Below are 23,086 nucleotides of genomic sequence, written 5' to 3'. Positions count from 1 at the left end.
ATTTATCTACAGGATTTATTAGATGTTTCTGAAGAAAACTACACAATGAAACACAGTCAACGAGAAGATGAAATACTACTCAGAAGACTCAACCTTCAAGACAAACATCAGCAGAAGATGTCAACAGCAGACTTTCTTAAAATAGGCCCTCCTGTGAAACAGGGCCATGACACATCTGAGAAAGATTTAGCTCTTGCTTTTCTTCACAGGTTGTTGATGTTAGACTATAGAGCCAGATACATTCCTGTAAGACAAGACAATCCTGCTGTGGGCCATTCACAGTCTGTGCAAATGTCTGACAGTGAAGACACAGATGATGATGACTTTGATGCACTATTTAGTGAAAGTGTAGACTCTGATGAATCAAAACAGTTTCATTTGCATCCAATGGATGTTCAAATGGCAGTATTTCACTGCTCAGACAGTTTTCTGAAGCAGAACCTGGTTACAAAGCTATCCCAGTGTCAGTACGCCTTACCTTTGCTTGTCCCTGACCCAGTCACAAAGGATATTGAATGTCCTTTGTGGACATTCAGGCAGATACAAAAAACATGGAAGAAAACTCAAATCAAGGATAATTCACATGCCATGACCATGAAGACAATGCCCATCTGCAAAGCCGAGACACCCATGGTGTCATTCTTCCGCTTGGGTTCACTTCCAGTGTCAAAATCTCAGCTCATGAACACTTTGATCAATGACCGTCACAGCACCTTCTTCCATAGAAATTGTCCAGGTAGCACCAAATGTCGCCTGCTGATGGATGGTGTGGCAGAGATTGCCTGGTACTGCCCTGCTGGAAAACCCAATGACTCCTTCACTGACTGCATTGCCTTTTGTAATCTTCATGGTGATGCTCTGTCATTTCAAAAACAGCGTGAGATACTGACAGAAAAATCATCAGTCACTGTTGTTCTTGTGCCAACTCTGGAAAAAGGCCAGAAAAGTACCACAGTAATCCAAGACCTTTTCAAGTCACCAAATCCTTTGATTATTCTCATTGCTGATAATGATTGTGGTGCAGTTCAAGTGAAAAAGAGAAGATACAAAATGGGTCTGAAAGACAGAAGCCAGTCAGATGTTTCTGAAGAACTGAAAGGAATTATCATAAAGATTTTACATGAACCTCACACATCCTTCCAGCTTGAATCCTTGGCTGAGGTCTTTGGAGTCACAGTGGATGAAGATGATGAAGTCTGTCAAAAAGGGAAATCAGCTGCAATGAAAACAGTTAATATACTTCAAGGGATGGAAATTTCAAAGATCAAAGTTACATTTCTACCTTGTCAAGGCGATCTGTGGCATGAGTGGTGCAGAATAAACAAAGAGCTGTATAAACTTAAAGGAAACACCGAGCAGGAAAAAAGTCAGAAACAGCAGCAGCTGATGCAAATAAGACAAAATCAGTGCCAAGCTTCATGTAGTGAACTGATGAAGTCATTCACAGAAAGCCTCTTGTCATCAAAAGAGACATCAAAAGAGAAGGAGTACTTCCTGAAATGGACTCAGATCTTAACAGATGCCCTATCCACAGATGATCTTTCTTTGATTCTTCAAAGCTATGATGAAAAGTGGACTGAGCTCTTGACTCTGAAAAAGAAACACGACAAATCTGATCTGTTAACAACCAAACAAACTGAGCTTGAAGAAATCTCCAAAACACTGCAGTCTGCAACCTTTGGCCTGGAGCACATCTTCAGAGAAATGGGACAGATCTATGAAGCCCACAGAGCAGTACAAGCAGAGAGTAAACACACTGACTGGTCTAAATACCCTGAACTGGCTGCAGATCTGATGATTTCAGGACACCCAGTGGAGCTGATGGATGGTGATGCAGGTCATGTGCCTCTAACATGGATCTCCAGTCTTTTAGATGAAGTTATCAAGAAACTAGGCGACCAGAGAGTTTTTGTGTTGTCAGTTTTGGGCGTACAAAGCAGTGGAAAGTCAACAATGCTGAATGCCATGTTTGGATTGCAGTTTGCAGTGAGTGCAGGCAGGTGCACCAAAGGTGCCTTCATGCAGCTGGTCAAAGTGTCAGAGGAAATCAAGAAAGACTTCCAGTTTGACTATTTTCTAGTGGTGGACACTGAAGGACTGCGAGCTCTTGAGCTGGAAAGTAATGATACTCTTCATCACGACAATGAATTAGCAACATTTACCGTTGGTCTGGGAAACATGACACTGATCAACATCTTTGGTGAGAATCCAGCTGACATGCAGGATGTCCTGCAGATTGTTGTTCAGGCTTTCATGAGGATGAAGAAAGTTAAACTTTCTCCGAGTTGTGTGTTTGTTCACCAGAATGTGACAGATATCGCAGCTGCTGAGAAAAACATGGATGGGAAAAGACGCCTCCAAGAAAAACTGGACCAGATGGCTCAGCTAGCTGCTAAAGAGGAATCATGTGATGCTGAGTGCTTCAGTGACGTCATTGCCTTTGATGTGCAAACAGATGTGAAATACTTTGCTCAGTTATGGGAGGGAAGTCCACCGATGGCTCCTCCAAATCCAGGCTACAGTGAGAGCATCCAAGAGCTGAAGAACATCATCCTGTCTAAGGCCAAACAGTCTGCTGGGATCACTCTCTCACATTTCAAAATCAAAATTCATGACTTGTGGAAAGCCCTGATGAACGAACACTTTGTTTTCAACTTCAAAAACTCACTAGAAATTGCAATTTACAGAAAACTTGAGGTCGAATATGGGAACTGGACCTGGGCCCTGAGGAGCAACATGCTGACTATTGAAAACCAGCTTCACACCAGAATTGAAAATGGAGAACTTGAGAAAGTTGAACGCAGTGATCTTTTTAAAGAGATGAGCAAATCATATGAAGCAATTAAAAATGACTTGGTGACATACTTTGAGGATGATGGAGACAAAGAAATACTGGTTCAGTGGAGAGGCCAATTTGAAAACAAAATAAAGGAGTTCCAAGAGGATCTGGTGAGAGGAGCGATAAAAAAACTGGATGAAATTATTCAGCAGAAGAAAGCGTGTAAAAAGCTGGATGATAAGAAAAAAGACTTTGAGAGCAAACTGCTGCTAAAGAGCAAAGAGCTCGCTCATCAGTTAACACACAACGCAAAAGATGAAGAGGAACTTCAAAAACAGTTTAACAGTTTTTGGAGTGATTGGGTTAAAAAATTAACTGCAGATACACAACCCATTGAGGACATTAATCTGGAAGACGATGAAGCAAACATTCTTAATAACCTTGGTTTTGAATGGGATCTTATAATTAGCTGCAAAAGCAACGGCAAATACAAAACCATATCCAACGTTGGTGATTATTCTGAATATATTTTGTTCAGCAAGCAGCAAGACACAAAAGAGAAAATGAAAGTCAAAAAACTACTTCAATTTTTTGAAGATTGTGCTACAAAAGAATCTTTTAGATTTGAAGATAAACAATTAATCAGAGCCCTCATAAGAAATGTTGAAAAACAATCACTTGATATAATCAAGAGCAAACCTGTAACAACAAGAGGCTACAGTCCAACTTACTTACAAGAAGCGGCCAAAAATGTTCTGGAGAAAGTGACAGAGTTCAAATCAAACAAGAAATATGATTTCAAAAAGGAGTTCACCGTTGATCTCTTACTGTATGTGTTTGACAGGGCAGCCATTTGGCTTTCACAGTCTCACAAAAAATTCAAAACAAGCAATGATGCACACACTTACTTGGAGAGTAAAAAACCACAATACTACAACATTTTCAGCAGCTTCTGCAAAGGAAACTCATCTGCTGTTGTGTTTGGAGAAATGATCTGTGAAAAACTGAAGGTTTCTATTGTTGAGGCTGTTTGTAACAAGACTGCCATTGATCTCGCTGGAGAGATGAGGTGCACTTTCCCAGCATTCAATGGGAACAGACTGAACTTAGAGAAACATTTGTTGAAGTCACTTGCAGAGAAAGAGGACTTTGATGCTTTCATCAACTACATCCAAAATCCGAGGAAGCAAGTCGAGGCTTTTATTGAAGAGAAAGTAAATGAACATATGTCAGGAGAACACAAAAGTAAAGCACTCAAAATACTCAGGAAAAATGCAGGTAACATGCATGAGTTTGCCTATCAAGCTTTATTTGATGCAACAAATAACGTCAAAACACAAAGAGGAGACATCGACATGTGGGCAAAGGAATTTTCCAGTTTCCTTAAAGATAAACTGACTCTTGAATCTATCTCTTGTCAAAACTTCATGGACATAAACAATTTCGAATTTCTTAAAGAAGAGATTGAGAAAGGTCTTATATCCATCAAAGAGGAGCTGAATCAGCTTTCCTTGGATAAGATGAAGGAATTCAGACTTAGACCTGATGAAATCCTCATTGATCAGCTGTGTAACTGCTGCTGGGAAACCTGCCCGTTCTGTGCAGCTGTTTGTACCAACACTGTTAAAGATCACAGTCCTGAAGACCACAGTGTCCCCTTTCATCGATCTTTAGCAGTTAAGGGCGCACAGTATCATAACAGTGAGGAAATGTGTATTGAGTTCTGCACGACAAAGGTTGCAAGTGATGGAAATTTTTATGCTGGAAAAAATACAACAAAACTAATTCCTTTTAAACAGTATCGGAGTGCTGGACCACCATATGCAAACTGGAGCATAACCTCAGATGAGTCTAAGCTGAAGTACTGGAAATGGTTTGTGTGGCAATTTCAGGAGGAACTTGAAGACTACTATGCTTTAAAATTTACAGGACATGGTGAGATTCCCAGCGAGTGGAACACACACACTAAAGAAGATGCTATTCAAAGTCTGGATGAAATGTTCAGTACACACTATGAATAAATCAGCACAGTTCCAACTCTGCTGAAAATCACAGCAGCTATGTTCATGCGGCATTTTTACAAATTAAACTGTGTAAAATGACAGTTACATAATCTTAGTGATTTAAATTTATAATGTGGGCAGTGAATAGGTGATTAGACCAATACACAGAAACCTGCTTTACTGAAAGGAATGCTTATACAGACCAAAACGGTCATTTTGAGAATTTACAGTAGAAGAGAAATAAAGGTAAATATATCAAGGTTACTAAAACGATATCACTACCAAAGGATTTCTGGAAGAGGAAACAGTTTTAATAAAGGAGAATTTAGTTTATTTATTATTTTTAAAGAAAAGTGACAATTATGTGTTTGAATGATTTTATATTTTATGATATGAAGCATAGATAATATAGAAAAGAGCTGCTATGTGATGTATCTTGTCAAAATTGACATTTTGATGAACTGGTGAATGTCTGCCTATAGTCTGAATCTCTCTTAGATGATCTTGTCTTATTCATGCTACTGACCTGTTGTCAGTTAACCTAATTCGTTGCAAAATGTTTATTTTGACTACCAATTAATTTTAAACCCTTTGTTGCCCCATTCCCAAATTTTGTGAGACATGTTACTGCCATAAAAGGTAAAAAAAGCCAATCGTTTTCTTAAAATGCAACATTTTGTCAGTTTAGTAGTTCTGCAAATGATTGCATTGTTTTTCTTTACATTCACATTTATTGAATTGTCAATCAGTGACAACACGAAATTTTATTCTTGTGTTATTAATGATAGTAAAGAGGTTTAATAATCTAACTGCTTAATACATGAATTTTTTTTATTTTATTTATTTGTTCAGTTTGGGGGGGGTGTCTGTATTTCCAGCTCCCTACGTTGTTTACCACCTTCTGATTTCTAGTCTTTATGTATTGTTAATGTACCTTTCCTCAGTTCCATGTTATTTTTAGTCTGCGTCTCTGTCGCGCATTTTTTATTTTACTTTGACAGCCAGTGTATTGAGTTTTGCGTCCTCGTGTCTCGTCATGTCAGATTCGTCCCGGCTGTATTCTCACCTGTTCCCCATCCTCTTTTTTTTCTACTTGTGTATTTAAGCCCTGCGTCTTCCTTGTTCATTGCTGGTTTGTCTATTTCTCATCCTGCGTCTCCCCCTCTCGGTGCTCATGTCTCAGGCCCGTCATTCCCTGCCCTGTGTTCTGCCTTCCTGCCTGTTTTTCATGTACATTCCAAATTTAATTAGTTTTCTATTTCCTGATGTTCAGCAATAAAGCTGCCTTTTGAGTTTATGTTTTGCCTCCTTGAGTCTGCGTTTGGGTCCTCTCTTGCCTGCTTCACATGGCCAGCATATGACATGTTCATTTAATCTAAATTTAATTTAGCTATTTTCTCACAGAACAGCAGACAGTGTAGCAGTCCTTTCCACTCATCCATCATGTTTAACTCTAACCACTGTTCTCTGGCAGCCTCTTGACAGTCACTAAAGTGGAGTAGGAGGATAGTAAGCTTTGCACTGACTCTTTTTGAAAGGAAGAGAGTACTTAGTCTGAGAGTACTCACATCTTAAGGACAGGAGAAGGAAAAATTCCCGTTCTGCGTCACATGATACCTCCATCAATTCAGACCACCACCAACTTAGTCTGGAGGAAACTTTTAGACGCTTACTAGGTCATTTTGTTTAGTTTCTGTGTTTTTCATGATGCAAAAGGTATCTGAAGCATTAGTAATTTGTACTTACTCCCACAGTATTTTTCTTTATATTAAAATTGTAGTAAAACGAAAGCATGGTCAGTATATTTACTTCTACTTTACTGAGAGTTAAAAGTACAAACAGTAGAAAGTACTTAGTTCATAGCTCAGTGCAGCATAATAGCAAGTTCTCTTTGAATTTACCAGCACAAGCCAGTCCAAGGGTCAATTTGATACAAATCTTTGGAATGCATTCTATTGTTTTGTAATCTACTTTCACCCTGCTATTGTAGCACAGTACAGCTCATACATCACACAGAGAATTAGAAAGCTGTGTTATTTTAAAACACATGAATTACCTGTCAACACTTTTAACATATTCACTTTGATATGATTCAAAGACAGTGTGGCACACTTAAAAAGTTGCACTTCTGTCTTAACACTTCTTCAGTAGGGGTGGGTTTAAAAAATTGATTTCCCTATTCAAATCAGTTTCTTAAAATATAAATGTATATTGCCAGGAATGCCAAAATTTCAGGTTAAAGCTCACGAAATGTGACGTCGGACCCCTCCCAAGAACGCACAACACTCGCCAGGCACACCTGTTCACCCGGCCTCCACGCCACCCTGGGAGCTCACTGTGCCACCCATCCTCAGCAGCAGGCCAGAGACCCCCCGCCCCCGGTCCTCTGTTCGAGGCAACTGTCTGCAGGAGAAAAGGAAGGGAGAAGTTAGGCGTGAACAGCAGCGGCTCCCCACAGAGAGTCCATTTTACCTGCACAAACGCCGCATTGGCACTGCTTCGTCCACTGGACCAGGTCCGGGGCACCTTTCCGGGTGAAATCAGTTAAGGGGTTGGTGAGGTCCTCAACACAAACCGGCAACAGTAGCCGGCCAGCTTGGGCACCCCAAGTGGTACCCCAAATACTATACGTCCAACTGCACACTTCTTGAGGTTGGCCGTGAGCCCTGCCTGCCTCAGAGACTCCAGGATCGCAGCCACCCACCACACATGCTCCGCCCACATGTCACTGTAGATGATTACATCATCTAGGTAGGCGGCAGCATATGGCCGCAGCACCCGGTCCATGAAACGCTAGAAGGTGGCAGGGGCCCCGAACAAGCCGAACGAAAGTGTAACGAATTGGTACAAACTGTAAAGAGTGGAGAAGGCCGTTTTTTCCTTGGACTGCAGACAAGGGAATCTGCCAGTAGCCACTGATCAAATCTAGTGTCGTGAAAAAGTGAGCAGTGCCCAACTCGTCCAGCGGCTCATCGACCCTGGGCATTGGGTACGCATCAAAACGTGACACCTCGTTCACCTTGTGATAATCGACACAGAACAGTATAGAACCATCCTCCTTCACGACCAGAACAATGGGCCTACACCACGCACTGTGCAACTCGTCTATTACTCACAACTTCAGCATTTCGCTCTATTCCCACTGAACTACTTGTCTTTTATGTTCAGGCAGCCTGTAGGGCCATGAATGCACCATCACACCAGGCTGCATATCAAAATGGTGCTCCATGAGAGACGTACGGCCGGGTAGGGGGTAGAACACATCAGCAAAGCGCTGTTGCAATGCAGCAACATCCACAATGGAGGGAGGCGGGAATGTTGGATTTTGGAACCAATGTGATCTCGGACCCTCCCAAGGACGCACAACACGGTCCATGTGGTGACAGCGCTTTTATTGTTACAATAATCCAACTGTGGTTTCAGCACACTGGCATGGGACACAAACACTCCCGTTCAGCCATCACGCACACACCACTGCCTCGTCGAATGTCACTGCAAAAGTTAATCACCTCGCCAGGCACACCTGTTCACCCCGCCTCTGCAGCAGGCCGGAGACCACATGTCTGCCACACAAAACTATATCAACAACCGCCAAACAGCTAAAACAGTAAATGATAGTATGTAAAAAGATTCCACAAAAACATGTAAACACAAGTACTGTAACCCCCCCCACAAGACAGCTCGAACGCAGTCAAGCTTTGTTTTTATACATAGATATAAAAATATGGATATGTGCAGATAAATGATCATAATTATAATATTTCTGACTGAGTCAAAAGTGAATTAAATTGAATCAGAAATCGAATCAAATCGGGACCTTGTAAATCAGTTATAGGAATCAGTGATGATACCCAGCCCTATTCTTCAGTACCTTAAGAAAACCCACACACATTTTGTTCATTTCCAACAAACAAAAGGTTGTGCAAAGAATGTTTATTTGTCAAGCTCACAGATTGATGCAGCAAGAGAAAAGTAAACACATGCATATGTCTTTAAGAAAGTCAGCTCTATGGGCAAGCATGTTTTCTACAGGAAAAGAACTGTGTTGAGCACTCTGTAAGCCATTGAGAAGGTGACCAGCATGCCCACGACCCAGGACAGAGCCCTGCTCGGCTGAGGCAGAGCGCCAATGTAGGCAATGGTGTGGAAGATCCGAGCGCCAGCGAAAATGCGAAAGTGAAGAAGAGCGACAGAAAGCTCGGGTCCAGTCAGAGCATAAAGGAGGCCGACAATCACGAAGGGAATAATGTTCTCCAGGTCATTCTGGTGACACCTAGAGGACAAAACAAACAGAGGTTTAGCAACTGCGATGGCCACATTATTAGTAACAGTAGGCACGACTAATTTACACAATTTATTATACACATTTATGTTTTTTGGTAGTGTCTGTCCAAAGAATATCAAACACGCCCTAAAACCCTAAAACACCCCCCCCCCCCCCCCCCAAAAAAAAAAACCCCAAACAAACAAACATGATATTTTCTTAACTTCTTTAGATCAACCGTTGTTCTAAAGCAGGGGCGTCGAACTCCAGGCCTCGAGGGCTGGTGTCCTGATTAGTTCATTACCTCTGGAGAACTTCAAGACATGTTGAGGAGGTCATTTAGCCATGTAAATCAGCTGTGATGGATCAAGGACACATCTAAAACCTGCAGGATACTGGCCCTCGAGTCCTGGAGTTCGACACCTGTGTTCTAAAGACACATCAGGATTCTGTAGTATTTGAATTTTAGGGCCAGATTATCTCACCTTCGAACTCGTTCTACATCTGGGTGAGTTTTCAGCAGCTTCTTCTTTTCCTCTGCAGACTTTCTGGCTACATCCTCTTCATTAGAGAAAGACTTTAAAAAATAGAGAATACAAGTGTTTGTTTCTACCAGGACTTATCACAATAATATATCAGGTTGAAAGGATCAACACTGAGAAGTGAGGATGGTTCGGGAGCAGTTATGCATTTCTTTATTCTTTAGTTATGTAATTCTTTATTTTTCTTAAACCAACATGAGTCTTGTAAATTTTGAACTTGCAGTTTTATAAAACCAGGACAAAAAAGCAACTAAGCTAATCTTACAGAGAAATACCCAAAATGTAGAACGTGCTTGCATTTGAACTCACCCCTCTGGTGAAGCGGTAGTATCCAGTCATTGGCCCCATCAGTAGCATCTTCACAACAACAATAACTGCATATGTACTGAAAGCCCTCACTACCTCATTTTCCATCAGCTCTGCCATCTCTGCTTATTTACAGCTGAAGAATGAAGAAAAGAAGGAAGTTTGTTTACCTTCCTATTAAAGCAAGTTTACTTCAAATTTAAATCTATTTGTAGTTTCTGTGTTTTTTAGAGGGTGTATACCCAACACAAAGTACCACTGTGAAAATAACTCAATCCAAAATAGTAAAATATTTAATGCTAAACTATTCATACACCATTTAAGCATCAAATAGGACCGACTGCACTCATAACCATAATATAAAGCATATAAGACAGTGCTATCAGTAAGACTACAAACTTACTAAAATGCACAAGGACCAACTGAAGTGGCAAATATGAAAGGATGAGTAGTAGCACAGCAGCAGAGCAAACGCACCAAAACCAGTTTCAGCTTGACACTGTTTGTTGATTCAAAGCACACATGTTAACACAGCACTCATAGAAATTTGTCATTGTCAAATAATGAACTATTTGACAATGACAAAATAATTTTTATACAGTTTACTTTGGAGTTTTAGGTAGTTTATCAGGTTTACTTACTTTGCGCGGTGACTCTGCAGAAAACAAGCAAGTCTGGATCTGTTGCACAAGAAGAATCTCAACTGTTACCCAGTTATCTCTGGGGGCAGGGCAAGTACAAAGGTGCTGTCATAGTTTGCAGCAAGAAACATGGCCCAAATGCAAAACGCAAAGGCAGATGAGATAAAGAAAAAAGAAAATATTTTTGTTAGGCAGTAGGCAGCAGTTCAAGTGTAATGCAACTAAACTCAAAAGCCACAAAGTTCATGCAGAAAAGTTCACTTTCTATATGTCTGTGAAGGTTCAGAAAGAAAAGTGTCTATACTTGAGTCTAATCTGCTGCCAAATCTCTTTTATTCTGCTGGAACTGCAGCTATTAGAACACCAAACACACACCAAGAATGTTTAATCATTCAAATTAATTTGACATTGAACTGCCAGCAAATGAAAGAGACTTCCACATCTAATTTATTTGTCTGTTCAACACTAAGATTTAATGTTTAAATGTCACCAGTTGAACTTTTTCAGACCTCAAATGTGCAGCCATCACCCTGTTTGTTGTTGTTTGTTACACGTGTAAATACTTTTTTTTTTTACCATAAAAATCTTCAAAAATAAGATTTCATGTAAATTTAAAGCTACAACAATTGCATTTTAATTTACTGTCCAACAGATTTTTTTGAATTAAGGAAAAAGTAAATTTCCATTATTTTAGAGTATTCCTCTGGTGCAACTAACTAAATTAAAGACTAACTTCAAGTTGCCAAAACCACAGTAACTGCAAAAACTACATCATAACATTGCAGTTCTTTATTTTATAAATAAACATATGACTTTGTAATGGGTGTGAAATTGTATTGAAAGTGAACAAATGGTAAATGGTGTCTTGACACGTATTTCCTCTTATAGAGGAGTGGCTTTAAGCCTCCATGAGTTTTGGCAGAGAGCCAACAGGAAACAGTGACTTCTTTATTCGTTTTAACCTGATGGTGTAAGCTAATGTGACAAAGTGGTTAGGCATGAACTCATTTACTACTTGTCCCTTAACCATATTGATAATTTATTTCCTTGTTATTTTACCTTCAGCCATAATGCTTTAATTTAGACATTGCTGGTGTAACTGTCATTTGAATTTTCTCCTGTTCACAGGCAAATGTCTGGTAAATTATGTTTCTTTATGTTACTTTGGTTATACTTACCATGTTTGTCCATTTATTCAGGTCCTATATTTAAGACAGGTATATGGGAAGGGCCGCCCCAGTACTTCCTGTTTATATAGAGTCATGAGGTCATTGATTGCATCACTGGGTGTAACCAAATGAAGGGTTTTCATTTTGTATAGTATTGTTTATTTTCTTTAAAGTTGCCTTTTTAGTTATATTGTATGCAATGTTTTACTTTTCAAACCATTTAGCTTTGTTTAGAATTGTATTGTTTGGTCTGACCTATTTGTTTCAATGGTAGCGACTAACGAGGTTCAGGTGTGGGTAAAGTCCTGTATAAAGCAAGTGGGGTTTTTGGCTACCAGGTTGATTGTTTTATGGTAGAATGGCGATGCCAAAAATAAAGTATACTTAAAAGAAACTTAAATAGTCTGCTGGTGCTGTTTACTTATAACCTTCCTTGGTGCTTATGTTATGCTACCTCACAGCTACCCGCTTTTAGCCTTCATAACTGCCTTAGTTATGTATAGCAGGGATTCAGCAAATAGCTTTTCCAGTTTGGGTACATACTGAGAGCATCACTCAGTTGCTGAAAAATTATGGCTAACACTTGAAATCTGGTAATTGTCCCAGGGTGCCCAACCCTAAATCTACCCCAAGGCAATCAGAACATGAAACTTTAAATTTTATTAAATTATCTCCTATAAACCTTAGCAGATGATTTCTTGTGAGAGAAACGCTCTTATTTTCATGTCATCCTGTTGCTGGCAGTCCTCGGCCTGTTTATTCACACTGTATGATGGTCGGGAACAAAATCATGAAGTTTGATGAGTGCTACAGATCACGTTCCCAAACTACAATTAATATAAACATTTTGAGTACAATGAATTTTATTAAGTAGCAATATGTAATATGCATGCAGAGTTTCACATATTGGACTCTTCACATCCCATCAGATCTATTAAAGACATGGGAGGAATTTGTTGGTGCTGAGAGTTAAAAAGGACGTCAGCTCTTGGGTTAGACAGATGAAAAAAAACAACAAAAAGTGAGTTCATGTTACAGGGCTTCCAGTTTTAAATGAGTATTTTCACCAAGTTATTATTGTTAAGCTGCATTTATTTAATGGCACACCTTCTCACATGTGTGAGATAAAACCTAGAATTTAGCAATTCAGAGCCTGCTACAAGAAATCTATTTATTATAAATAGTATAATAATAGCATAAATTAATAATATAAATTAAGCTTTTAAACTTTTTCAGCTTTACAGTGTGTTTCTATCTGTCTGTCAATGACTGTCATGGTCTGACAGCCCTCGCTGGTCAGCTTGCCTGTTTCGTCTATGTGTTTGGATGTGTGTGTATCCAGAAGGCTGGTTTCCAAGTGCCATCAGGCTGGGAAGAGTTCCCGCGCTGAAGTCAGCCACACCTGCTGCTCTTCAACCATCACCAGCTGCAGCTGATCATCATCACGGGCAGTTTGCTGCTGTTCTGAGTTTCCGTCAACGCTGGATCGTTGAGTTTAGACTTTGTGTGTGTGTTGCTTGCCAGACTAATCTATGCATCTTGTCCTGCCAGGATTTGGGAATGGAGTGATCCATGGGAATGGAGCCATTGTACAGTTTGAGACTTGGAGTTTCACGATTCATGCCACGGACAAATAAAAAATAAATCTCTGTAAAATAAAACTTTTGGGAAAGGATCTTTTCTTTATGTAATGACAGTTGTGACTCATGAGCCAGGTGAAAATGTGAAAGTGCAATGACAGATTTGAAAGTTAAGAAATGTTTTGCTGAAAACAACAACACACGTAAACAATTAGTATGATGTATGAAGAGAGACAATAGCTTTGTTAGAAAAGATAGACACCATTGTCTCTGAAAACAGTCCGACTGCTACACTAGACTGAAGTGTGATAAAGACAAAGTGATGAAAGAGAATGTGAACCAAAACTCCTTCAAAGAACTGATGGGAGCGACTCTTCAGTTTCACAAGATAAGATTTTTTGGACAGAAAAAAAATTCTTATATATCAGTGTTTTGTTTTTCTAAAAAATTAAGAAAAATTGTCATTTCACTGCATTCCAGAGACAGAATTTTGCTATGTTATGCAAAATAACAATCTATGTGAGAATTCAGTGCTGTGCATCTGACAGAACTACTCTAGCTCCCCTTTCCTGCAGCATCTGGACACAGTACAGAGGGTTGATCCAGGAGTTTGGACTGGAGTGAAACTGCCTCCAGATCAGTGCTGGTGAACCACCAGTGAACATCCACGCACCAACTCCTGTGTCTCTGTCATAGAGGGGAGTGACTGAATGTTTGTCCCAGTATTAAAAAGTCAGTTTGATCACAAATGAATGGCAGGAGCCAATGAGCCAGAAAAGCTGATTGCTCACAGGTGAGGTGAGAGAGCAGCAGAGATAGATTAACATCTCCAGATGTCAAGGAGGTGAACACTAACACAGTTATATGTTTATGTACCGAGGTTGTAACCCATTTTGTCAGTGGATGGTGGTGTTGTACTACTGGGGAACCACTAGAGACATGCACAGCTCAGAAATACATGAGCTCTGACCTGGGAAAGATGCTAACTTTGGTGTCCTCTCTATTTATCTACAGGTACTGAAAAACTTACATTTATATCACTAAAGTAATGTAAGTTAGATAACAACTGTTCTGTCATTTTTGTGATGACTTTGAGACGTTGTTTTGTTTTTTCTTATGTGTTAACAACAGTGCCAAATTATTTTGAGTTATGACCATTATATAAGTTATCCTTTAACTATGAGTGTTTTTGTTTAATTTATGTGTATATGAATATGTCAAACTCATTTCAGTTGGCTACACAACCCTTGGAGTTGAAGTATGAAATACCTACCTGTCTCACTTAAGATGGTCCACCTTGCCTGTAGGTCCTCTCTGGAGCACTCAACTCATTTACCCACCTGCCTGCTCACCTTCCTTTTCTCCTGTGAAAACGCAAGCCAGTGGCTTCTCCCTCAGAAAGTACTCTTAGTGCCCCTAAGTAAGTAATCGCATCACCACTCACCAACGGGACTTTCCATGCGTTATCTTTCTGTTTGGACTAACTAACTATACTCTAGCTAGTTAGTTTAGTTAGAGTAACCCAGATCTCCTTAGAATCATCTTTAACTGCTACTTTTCTTGCTTGTGTAAAATAAAGACTATTAAAAATTATAATTGAATCCACTTGACTCCTGCATTTGAGTCTACCATCATTTATCAGCCTATGTGGCCTGAAACACAGACAGAGAAAAATTGTTTACTTTTGCTTCAAGGCTGTAGATCTATATCAAATGCGCTGCAAGTGACACTGGCAAGCACAACATTCCTCAGGTGGCAGTGCAGAGGGCAGCACTGAAGGGCCAACAACATCCTCTACCCATGTCCACTGGCATCATCCTTCACTCTGGGTAATATTTTAAGGCCCCATCCCTTGCGTCACTTCTGTATCATTAACTATTCAAACAGCGATGTCATAGCCCCACCCCACATATGTAGTAAAACAGCATACTGATGGTCATCTTTCATGCTTCCACAGACAGATTTCACCATTTTTATCGTGGAACGGTCAGGCCCCAGTGGTGGAGAAAGTAATGTACTTGGGAATTTTGGCAATGTTTCTGAAACATTCACAGAAAATCCTGTGAAGATAAAATGTTTTGGTATTGTGGAATTTTGTCCTCTGTTTTTTCTGATATCTAGACACAGGTGAAAAGTGTTCTTCCAAAACCAGCAAAAAGATCTCAAAACTGTTGACTACATTGTAACAAGAGACTTGAGAAGAAAGACGTGGGAGTCCCTTCTAAGTGCAGTGCACTGCAAACAGTTGTAAAGAACTGTTGGATGCACTTGGATCAATGGCAATATTACAGACAAATTGCAAGATCCATAGACAGCTGCTGACCTGACAAACATGCCCAATATGGGAGCAAGAAAGATTAGAAGTCAAAGTTAAATTGCTTCGTATTTGTGCGTGGACTGAAGCACGCGTTTTTGAGTCCTCAAAGATTAAACACAAATCAATGCACACATTTTTAAATTTGGCCATTCAATGTCCCACTTGTCGGTCTGGATAGCCCTGACCAACACCCAACGCACAATAATGTCATGAAAGCATATTTTTGGTGATTAATATCCCATAGCTACTAACTGTTATCCTAAGCTAGTAATTAGCATTAACTGTCACGGTCCTGGGTCTCCTGACCCAGCGTTTTTAGTTCTTTGTGGTTTTTGTATTATTGTACTTGTGTGTGTGATTTATTCTATGGCTTCTAGTTTTGATCCCTTGCCCTTCATGTCTCTCTGTGTCCCCTCTGTTCTGTGTAATTGTGTGTCTTTGCATGTTTGAGTTTCTTGTTTTCTGTCACTCTGCATTGTGCGTTATGTTCTCATGGTTGGTCTTTTGTTACTCTCTCTAGTCTAGTCTCTTGTGTTCCAAGCTGAGTATTTCCCTGTGTATTTTGGTTCTTAGACCTCTGCCTTATGGTTTATGTCTCTGTGTTTCTTAGTTGCTGTCTCCATTGTGTCAAGTTCGCGTCTCTGTGTAATACTTCCTTTTTTACTTTGATGGTCCGTGTCTTATGTGAATGCGTCCTGCTTTGCTTGTCTCGTCAGTCCTGATTTCTCCCAGCTGTGCCCTCCTTCTGTGTCTCATTCCCCTCATTACTTCCCAGTGTATTTAAACCCTGTGTTTCTCTGAGTCAGTGCCGCGTCGTCCCTCATGCTGTGTGGATCTCCCTGTGTCGCTCTGTGAGTTCTTAGTTTGTTGTTTCCCAGTTTAGTTTAGTTTGTATGTTTGTCCTACCAGCAAATAAAGCCGTGGTTTTTGAGTTCATCCCCTGAGTCTGTGAGTCTTGCATTTTGGGTCCACATCTCCTGCCTGCCGCACAGCGATTCATGACATTAACTAACATCCCGATGCTAGTAACAATCATCCTTTATGTGCCAATCACCAATAATTAGGGTAAACCTTTTCCCAAACTATTAAAACTACCCATATGGAAAAGAAATAGAGAAAACTCATATAAGGCTTAATATGATTTACCGTATTTCCCGGACTACAAAGCGCACCTGAATATTAGCCGCACAAGCTAAAATCAGGGGAAAATCCTGTTTTGTACATACATTAGCCGCACCTGACTAAAAGCCGCAGGTGTTTCAATATTGACTTATCATATGTAAGAGAATATGCACAAAGCGAATTGTCAGGAAAGAGATGGCTGTTTGGAGACACATCACTTTTATTAATATTTTGAAAAACAAGTTATGGGTACATATTTGCATAACTTTTTAGGTATATGTACAAGTAGCGGTAATTACAAGTGGGAAACATGTACTGTGCTTCATAAATGAGTAACAAATGTAGTACATAACAATAACCTAGGGCACACCAGAAAAATAGATTGGACTACCTTTTAGGCTCAGGTGCAGTGACATGGCTTTAACAAGAAGAAAAGTCAGTCATTCACCACCATCTTCCTGCGCACTAAAACCACCAAAGTCCTCTTCTCCAGTGTTGGATACGAACAGGCTCAGGATGGCTACGTCATCCACTCTCAGCTTCTTTCCTTTGTTGTCAGTGTCAGAGTCGAACACCCTCTGAAGGGCCGTGGCGGTGTCCTCCTCTCCATCATGCAGCAGTCCAGCCCTTCGAAATCCGTTGGTGATCATGGATGTTTTTACACTTTTCCACGCTGTCAGATTCCACCGGTGGAGTTGAGCATAACTTGCTTTTCACACGCTTATCGCCGCACATCATCCACGCCTCCCGCTGAACGCATAGCACTACTTTGAAGTTTGTTTTTCGCGCTACTTGTACGGCACTATGTTGCCTGGCGGATGGACATGTGACCAACATACCACTCTTGAACCCGATACTGTGTGTCTGATACCATGCCCTTCCGCCAGGCAACGTAGTGCCGTACAACACCGGAACAAGCAAAACAAATCGTCTTACGATATGACAAAAATCATGGACAATCCATAGAAAAGCCGCACCTGACTAAAAGCCGCAGGGTTCAAAGCTGGTGCAAAAAGTAGCGGCTTATAGCCCGACAATTACGGTACTCATGAAAGTGGCCACTTTCTCATTACTTTCATATATTGTTTTAGGAAGTATCCAAAACATACAAGTTTCATTTATATAACTTTTCAAGGGATCTTACATCTGTTTTCACTCTTGTATGCTTTTCATACAAGTTTCACACAAGACAGATACAAACCTTAGAAGATTTATATATATCTTTTCCATATGGGTACTGACTGCATTTTTTTTTTAATCCTGGCCGTCGCTGGACGTCGCCCGGATCAACAAGGTAGGGGTTACATGAATAGGATGAGAGACCTATGGATTCTTCGATATCCAACATCCACAATGACGGCGAAACAACTAGTAACTCAGTGTTCCAACATTTTTCGTCTGCAGTCTGGAGGTATTATAAAGTTGATGATAACAACATTGCCATAGCAAACTGTGAGATATGTAAACTTGGAAAAGCGACCCACTTCAGTACTGGAAAGAACATGCTAACCAGTTTCCCTCTATGGCTGCAACCCAATATCTCAGTGCCCCCTGTAGCTCTGTGGACAGTGAGAGACTTTAGTGCCGTTGCAAACGTCCTTGATGAGAACAGAAACAGGCTCAAACCTGACAAGGTAGAGATGTTAGTTTTCATAAAGAGAAAACACACATTTCCTTCTGTGAAACTTACTGCTATGATGACAGTAAGAGTTAGGAGTGCAGTTTCTAAAACCACATTACTAGCTTTGCAAACACTGTGGCACTTTTATTTTTTTATTTGTTTACATGCCTGCCGGATATTTTTAGTTGAGGTGCTATTTGTTGTTATATTAGTCTTTTTTTATATTTACTGTTGCACTAAAGTCCATAAGTGAAGAATTTGTTATTTATTACTTGATTGTTCAAGCTACCTCACAAAAGTGCTTTGTTTGTTAACAGAGTTGTTGAACGTTAAAATAAAGTGAATTAAATAAAAAAATGAGGAACATCCAGGATCTGTTTCTTCGTTCTGCTTCATTCTTTTTTTATGTATTATTGAAGTATCGGATCGGGACTCGGTATCGGTAGATACTCAAAATCAAATGACTCGGACTGGAGGGCAAAAAAACATGATCAGCACATCCCTAATTGACACCTTGCTCGGACACTGAGTGGCAAATAGCAAAGATTGCAGATGAGTGCATTTAATGTTTTTGTCTTGTGTAGCCATTCTAAAGCTAAACAAAGGACAGGCTTTGTGTATAACCGGTGGTATGTAGCATACACATGTAATATAATAGAATTTTACACATCAGCTGAAACAAAACCTTCTTGGATGGTATCGTCGATTAAACATAAATCCATTTCATTTGTTAGATAATTGCACTAAAATGCTGTAAAGAGCAAAAAACGCACAAACATTGTCAAGTGAACCAGTTCGCAGACTTCAGAAGGCACTCACAGCAGTTGTTGCTGTCACGATTGAACTTGAGCTAATGCAGTAAAATGAGACACTCCGAGACCTGATGGTAGAGAGATGAACCAGAGGATGACCTTCAATGCAGACTGCAGAGTTCACAAGTTGCTTAGCGGTCACATTAGGGTCAACTTTTGAGATAAGGACGGTTGATAGGTTTTGTATTGTTGATTGTCATTTATGCTTAGAAACATTTACTCATATATGCTTAGAAGTATATAATCATTTGTAGATTGAAAGAATGTTTTATCTTAAAGGAGGTCTGTATTAACTCTGTGTAGAAGGAAGTGAATTCATTCCTCTAGAGTGTCCTTGGCATAAATCACATACTCCCTAGGAGAGTTTATCTTTTCTTGTTGATTTATGGTATAGCAAGCACACGTATATCTGTTTAAGTATAAGAGCCTGTTGTTAGATGGACTCAGACGTCCTGGCACCAGCTTTAGGGAGTCTTCACAGGGTCACATCTTGACCTCACACACACACACACACACACACACACACACACACACACACACACACACACACACACACACACAGGCAAGGTACTCTTTGTGTGAATGTAGACGTCATATGTTAATGAACCTATGCATATTCATGTAACCTCAATAAAAGGGCAGTGGTACGGGAGAACAGACGAGAGCAACTGGGGACAAGCGAAGGAACGGCGCTCTGTCCGGTTTTCTCTCCCCTGCACGAGAAACATGAAGAACTTGCCTACTTCGTGTCTTGCTTTGCGGTGTAATTATATTGTCTTCAACGTTCCAGCGAATAGGTTTATGCTGCAAACCTATCATTAATTGGTCCTTCAATGCTGGATCCCTGGAATCGCATTCACCGAGGGGAGGAGGACACGCTGAAAGACTGACGTCAGCCAGGAAGTTCCTGTGGATTCGCTGTCTGTCCTTCTCCTCGATGAATGGCGATCGGCGGGATTCGAGGGTGATATTACACGCTAAGCAACGCCAAGTAAGTTTAAAGAGGCCGACTCTATAACCGTGTCGTTGTGCAGTCTCCGCCATTTTGTGAGGCGTTGAGAAGTTCGCTGCTTTGTGGAGCGATAACTGGGTTAGTGTCCCGAAAAAGAAGTTTTGGTTAAATCGCCCAAGGGCCCAAGCGTCCGGTGTGTGTCCGGTTTTGAAATCGCCCTGGGTGTGTGTCCCGAGCGTCCCTTCATTGGGTTTTGTCGCGCGACTGGGTGAGCGTCCCACAACTGGGTCAGGGTCCCGAGCGGTCCGGTGTGAGTCCGGAGTAGGCCTATTTTGTGTTATTGTCATTTTCGTCGTCGTCTCGTTGTTGTTGTTGTGTGTGCGGAGCAGACCGCGTGGTGTGTGACGTCAGCAGCTGTTGTTGTTATCATGGGTTTCCTAAGCAGCCAGGAGTGTGTGGAAAAGGCCAGCCCACATCAGCAGCTATGCTCTGGTGGGTGGCTTTCCCCCCACCCCTTGCTGACACAAAATGTTAACTCTTTAGCTTGTGTGCCAGACCATAGACGTAATTGAGGTGGATAGTTGTTAAAAGTAATCTACATTAAGCTTGTGGTTGCTTAAATTCAGTATAATGACATGTGAGGTGAAGTGATATAGGTAAATATTTAAACTAATGAAGTGCATAGAGGCACTTGACCTGTGTGAAAGACTGTCGTCTTATTATGAGCCATTGTTGAGATATAGAGCACACCTGTGAAAACAACTAATATGCTGAACCCTGTATGAAACATCTAAAAGTCCATGATGGAGAAGCTGTGTTGAATATGAAAGAAACAGAGTTATGATAACTATGATAACTGGAGTGTGCAGCGTTTCCATGAGCAGTTTTCCTGCATCTTGACTCATGTGTGTGGAGTGTTCATAGCATCAGCATCATGTTTTTGTTTATTTGGTTTGTTGGGTTGAAAATAATTAAATAAACGTGTGATCATGCCTATGGATCACCATGGCACATATCTCCAGCCATATGGTTTATTTATGCAGATGAAAAAGAGTTGAATTTGAGTGTGAATGTGTCTGACATCACAGTGTTTTTGTGCACTGTGCAAAAGTAATTGCCTTTGATTGTGAGTGAGAGCGGTGATTTTGCGGATCACAAGCTATTGTAAAGGAAAAAAAAAAAAAGAGTGAAAAAGAGACAAATTACATTGTAGACGAAGAAAAATAATCATAGGAAAAAGGTTTTGTGTTGATCAGCCAAAAAACAACTACAATGTCATTTTCTGCTTTTAAGAAAGGATTGTTCACAAAAACACAGAGAGAGAGAGAGGGAGAGATGTGTGTTGATTAAGCAGTGATAATAATAATGAACATGTCTTAGTTTGTCACTTTCAGGTGAAAAAGCAGACCTGAATCAATTTTCCACATGCAGCGGTCGGAAGAAATTTATAGTTAAACATCATTGGAAACATGCAGGCCAAGTTTCTGGCTGACTTATTTACAGCGCAATGTGTATGTGTCTCTCAACCTCACAACCAAGTGCTCACTCCTCCCTGAAGAATGCAGCTCCAAAGCAGTAAAATGGCAGATAAAGAGACAGCAGCAAGTCCTGAGCAAAGAGTCCCAGCAAAGCAGCAGCAATGTGGACAAACAGCATCAGAGAAGAAGAGCAAACCCATCATCCTGACTGATCGGATGAATGGCACTGTGTTTACAACAAGCTGCAACTTCACTATGCATGTGAAGAAAACTTTTGAGGAGAACTGAGGAGACTGTTGGAGTTTGACATTTGCCACCTGTGGAGTAAAATGGCAAGAAGAGACAGTGGAACACAGGACAAAGCTGAAGGAGAACTGCCGGGACTGTTGAAAGTGGGAGAGGACAACAGAGTGAGATGACAACAGAGTGAGAGTAAGTGGAAACACAGAGGAATGCTGTTATTAACTAGGAGTCCCAGGCTTCTACCTTTCTACCTATAAAACCCGCCACCAGCCAAATGGCTGGTAGGCTTTTAGCTAAGCTTTAGCTTCAGCCAAGTGGAAGCTAAATTGGCTAGTCATTCATATGTATATTAGGTAGTTAAAAAGGAATTCAGGAGGGAGGGGAGTGGGGGTGTGTGGATGAGGGGGTGGGGGAGCTGCTAAAAGCTGTGAACTTCCTTTTGTGTTTCATCTTGATGCATTCTCAATCATCCAGGGAAATAAATCTCCAAAAGTCACCAACTTGGAGTGTTTCAGTTTGCCATCTTAGGGAGAAATCAACACACATGGGTGTTTGTCCTTTGTTGCTGAGATTTATTGATAAAAACAGTACAAAAAACCAACCATTTGTATACATATTTACAAATAATAATGAGAAACAAACTTACTAATAAGCTGTTGAACTGCCGGTCAAACAGATATTTCTACTGTGTCAGAGATGATGAATGTTTCCGTGTTCCTCTTTATATTTTCCATCAGTACACACACGTCATGACATTGCTCAGTCAATCAGCTGCACAATATACACAATATAGAGTTTAAATGTAAATTAAAAATATAAAAATGTAAAATGCATTGGTCAACAGAAAGCTTGTTTGAACAGTAAAGTTTTTAACTGCTTTTTAAAAGATTCCACAGAGTCAACCAAACGTAGTTGTAGAGGTAGACTTTTCCACAGCATTGGTGCCACAGACCCCTTTCGTCTTCAGACGTGTTCTGGGAGAAACAAACAAACTCTTAGTCTGTGAGCGGAGACGGCGAGCAGTAGTGTATTTTGTGAGAAGCTTGGATAAATAATCTGGGGCTTGGCCATTTAGTGCGCTGTACGTTAAAACAATAATTTTAAAACGAATTCTAAAATCTATTGGGAGCCAATGTAAAGAACATAAAATAGGAGTGATGTGAGCTCGCTTGCTAGAGCAAGTTAGTAGTCTGGCTGCTGCGTTTTGTATAGCTTGGAGGCGAGAAAGTGATGATTTATCCAAGCTGGTAAACAGGG

The 23,086-nt window shown here is 40.4% G+C and overlaps 2 protein-coding genes across 9 annotated transcripts in view; one reads left to right on the top strand and one right to left on the bottom strand.

Annotated features, from left to right (window-relative positions):
• LOC309705814 (interferon-induced very large GTPase 1-like) overlaps window positions 1-23,086 on the top strand; it is a 66,714-nt gene that overhangs the window by 5,741 nt on the left and 37,887 nt on the right. For 2 of the 5 annotated variants that reach the window (XM_082531809.1, XM_082531808.1), the window contains one exon: window positions 13-5,651. The exons of 1 other annotated variant lie outside the window; for it this stretch is intronic. In XM_082531809.1, the coding sequence (XP_082387935.1) occupies window positions 13-4,800 (4,788 nt within the window). In that variant the 3' untranslated portion in view covers window positions 4,801-5,651. Of the gene's footprint in view, window positions 1-12; window positions 5,652-23,086 lie in introns of those variants that run through there. 2 more of the 5 variants (XM_082531811.1, XM_082531812.1) reach the window with 1 other exon arrangement.
• Window positions 8,158-13,125, bottom strand: mgst1.2 (microsomal glutathione S-transferase 1.2). Of its 4 annotated transcripts, none has more exons than XM_082531872.1 (5): window positions 13,107-13,125; window positions 10,536-10,574; window positions 9,898-10,030; window positions 9,532-9,623; window positions 8,158-9,055 (listed from the first exon to the last, which is right to left on the bottom strand). In XM_082531872.1, the coding sequence occupies exons 3-5, from the start codon at window positions 10,012-10,014 to the stop codon at window positions 8,809-8,811; spliced, it is 456 nt and encodes a 151-aa protein (XP_082387998.1). In that variant the 5' UTR covers window positions 10,015-10,030; window positions 10,536-10,574; window positions 13,107-13,125; the 3' UTR covers window positions 8,158-8,808. The 4 variants fall into 4 exon arrangements, with proteins under 4 accessions (XP_082387998.1, XP_082387997.1, XP_082387996.1 ...); XM_082531871.1 differs by lacking the exon at window positions 13,107-13,125 and adding an exon at window positions 11,714-11,753; XM_082531870.1 differs by lacking the exon at window positions 13,107-13,125 and adding an exon at window positions 11,714-11,732 and having other exon boundaries at window positions 10,536-10,614.

The sequence above is a fragment of the Aulonocara stuartgranti genome (genome assembly GCF_965226115.1).
Source record: "Aulonocara stuartgranti genome assembly, chromosome: 4".
Taxonomy (NCBI): domain Eukaryota; kingdom Metazoa; phylum Chordata; class Actinopteri; order Cichliformes; family Cichlidae; genus Aulonocara; species Aulonocara stuartgranti.
This window is presented reverse-complemented; position numbering and strand designations above follow the sequence as displayed.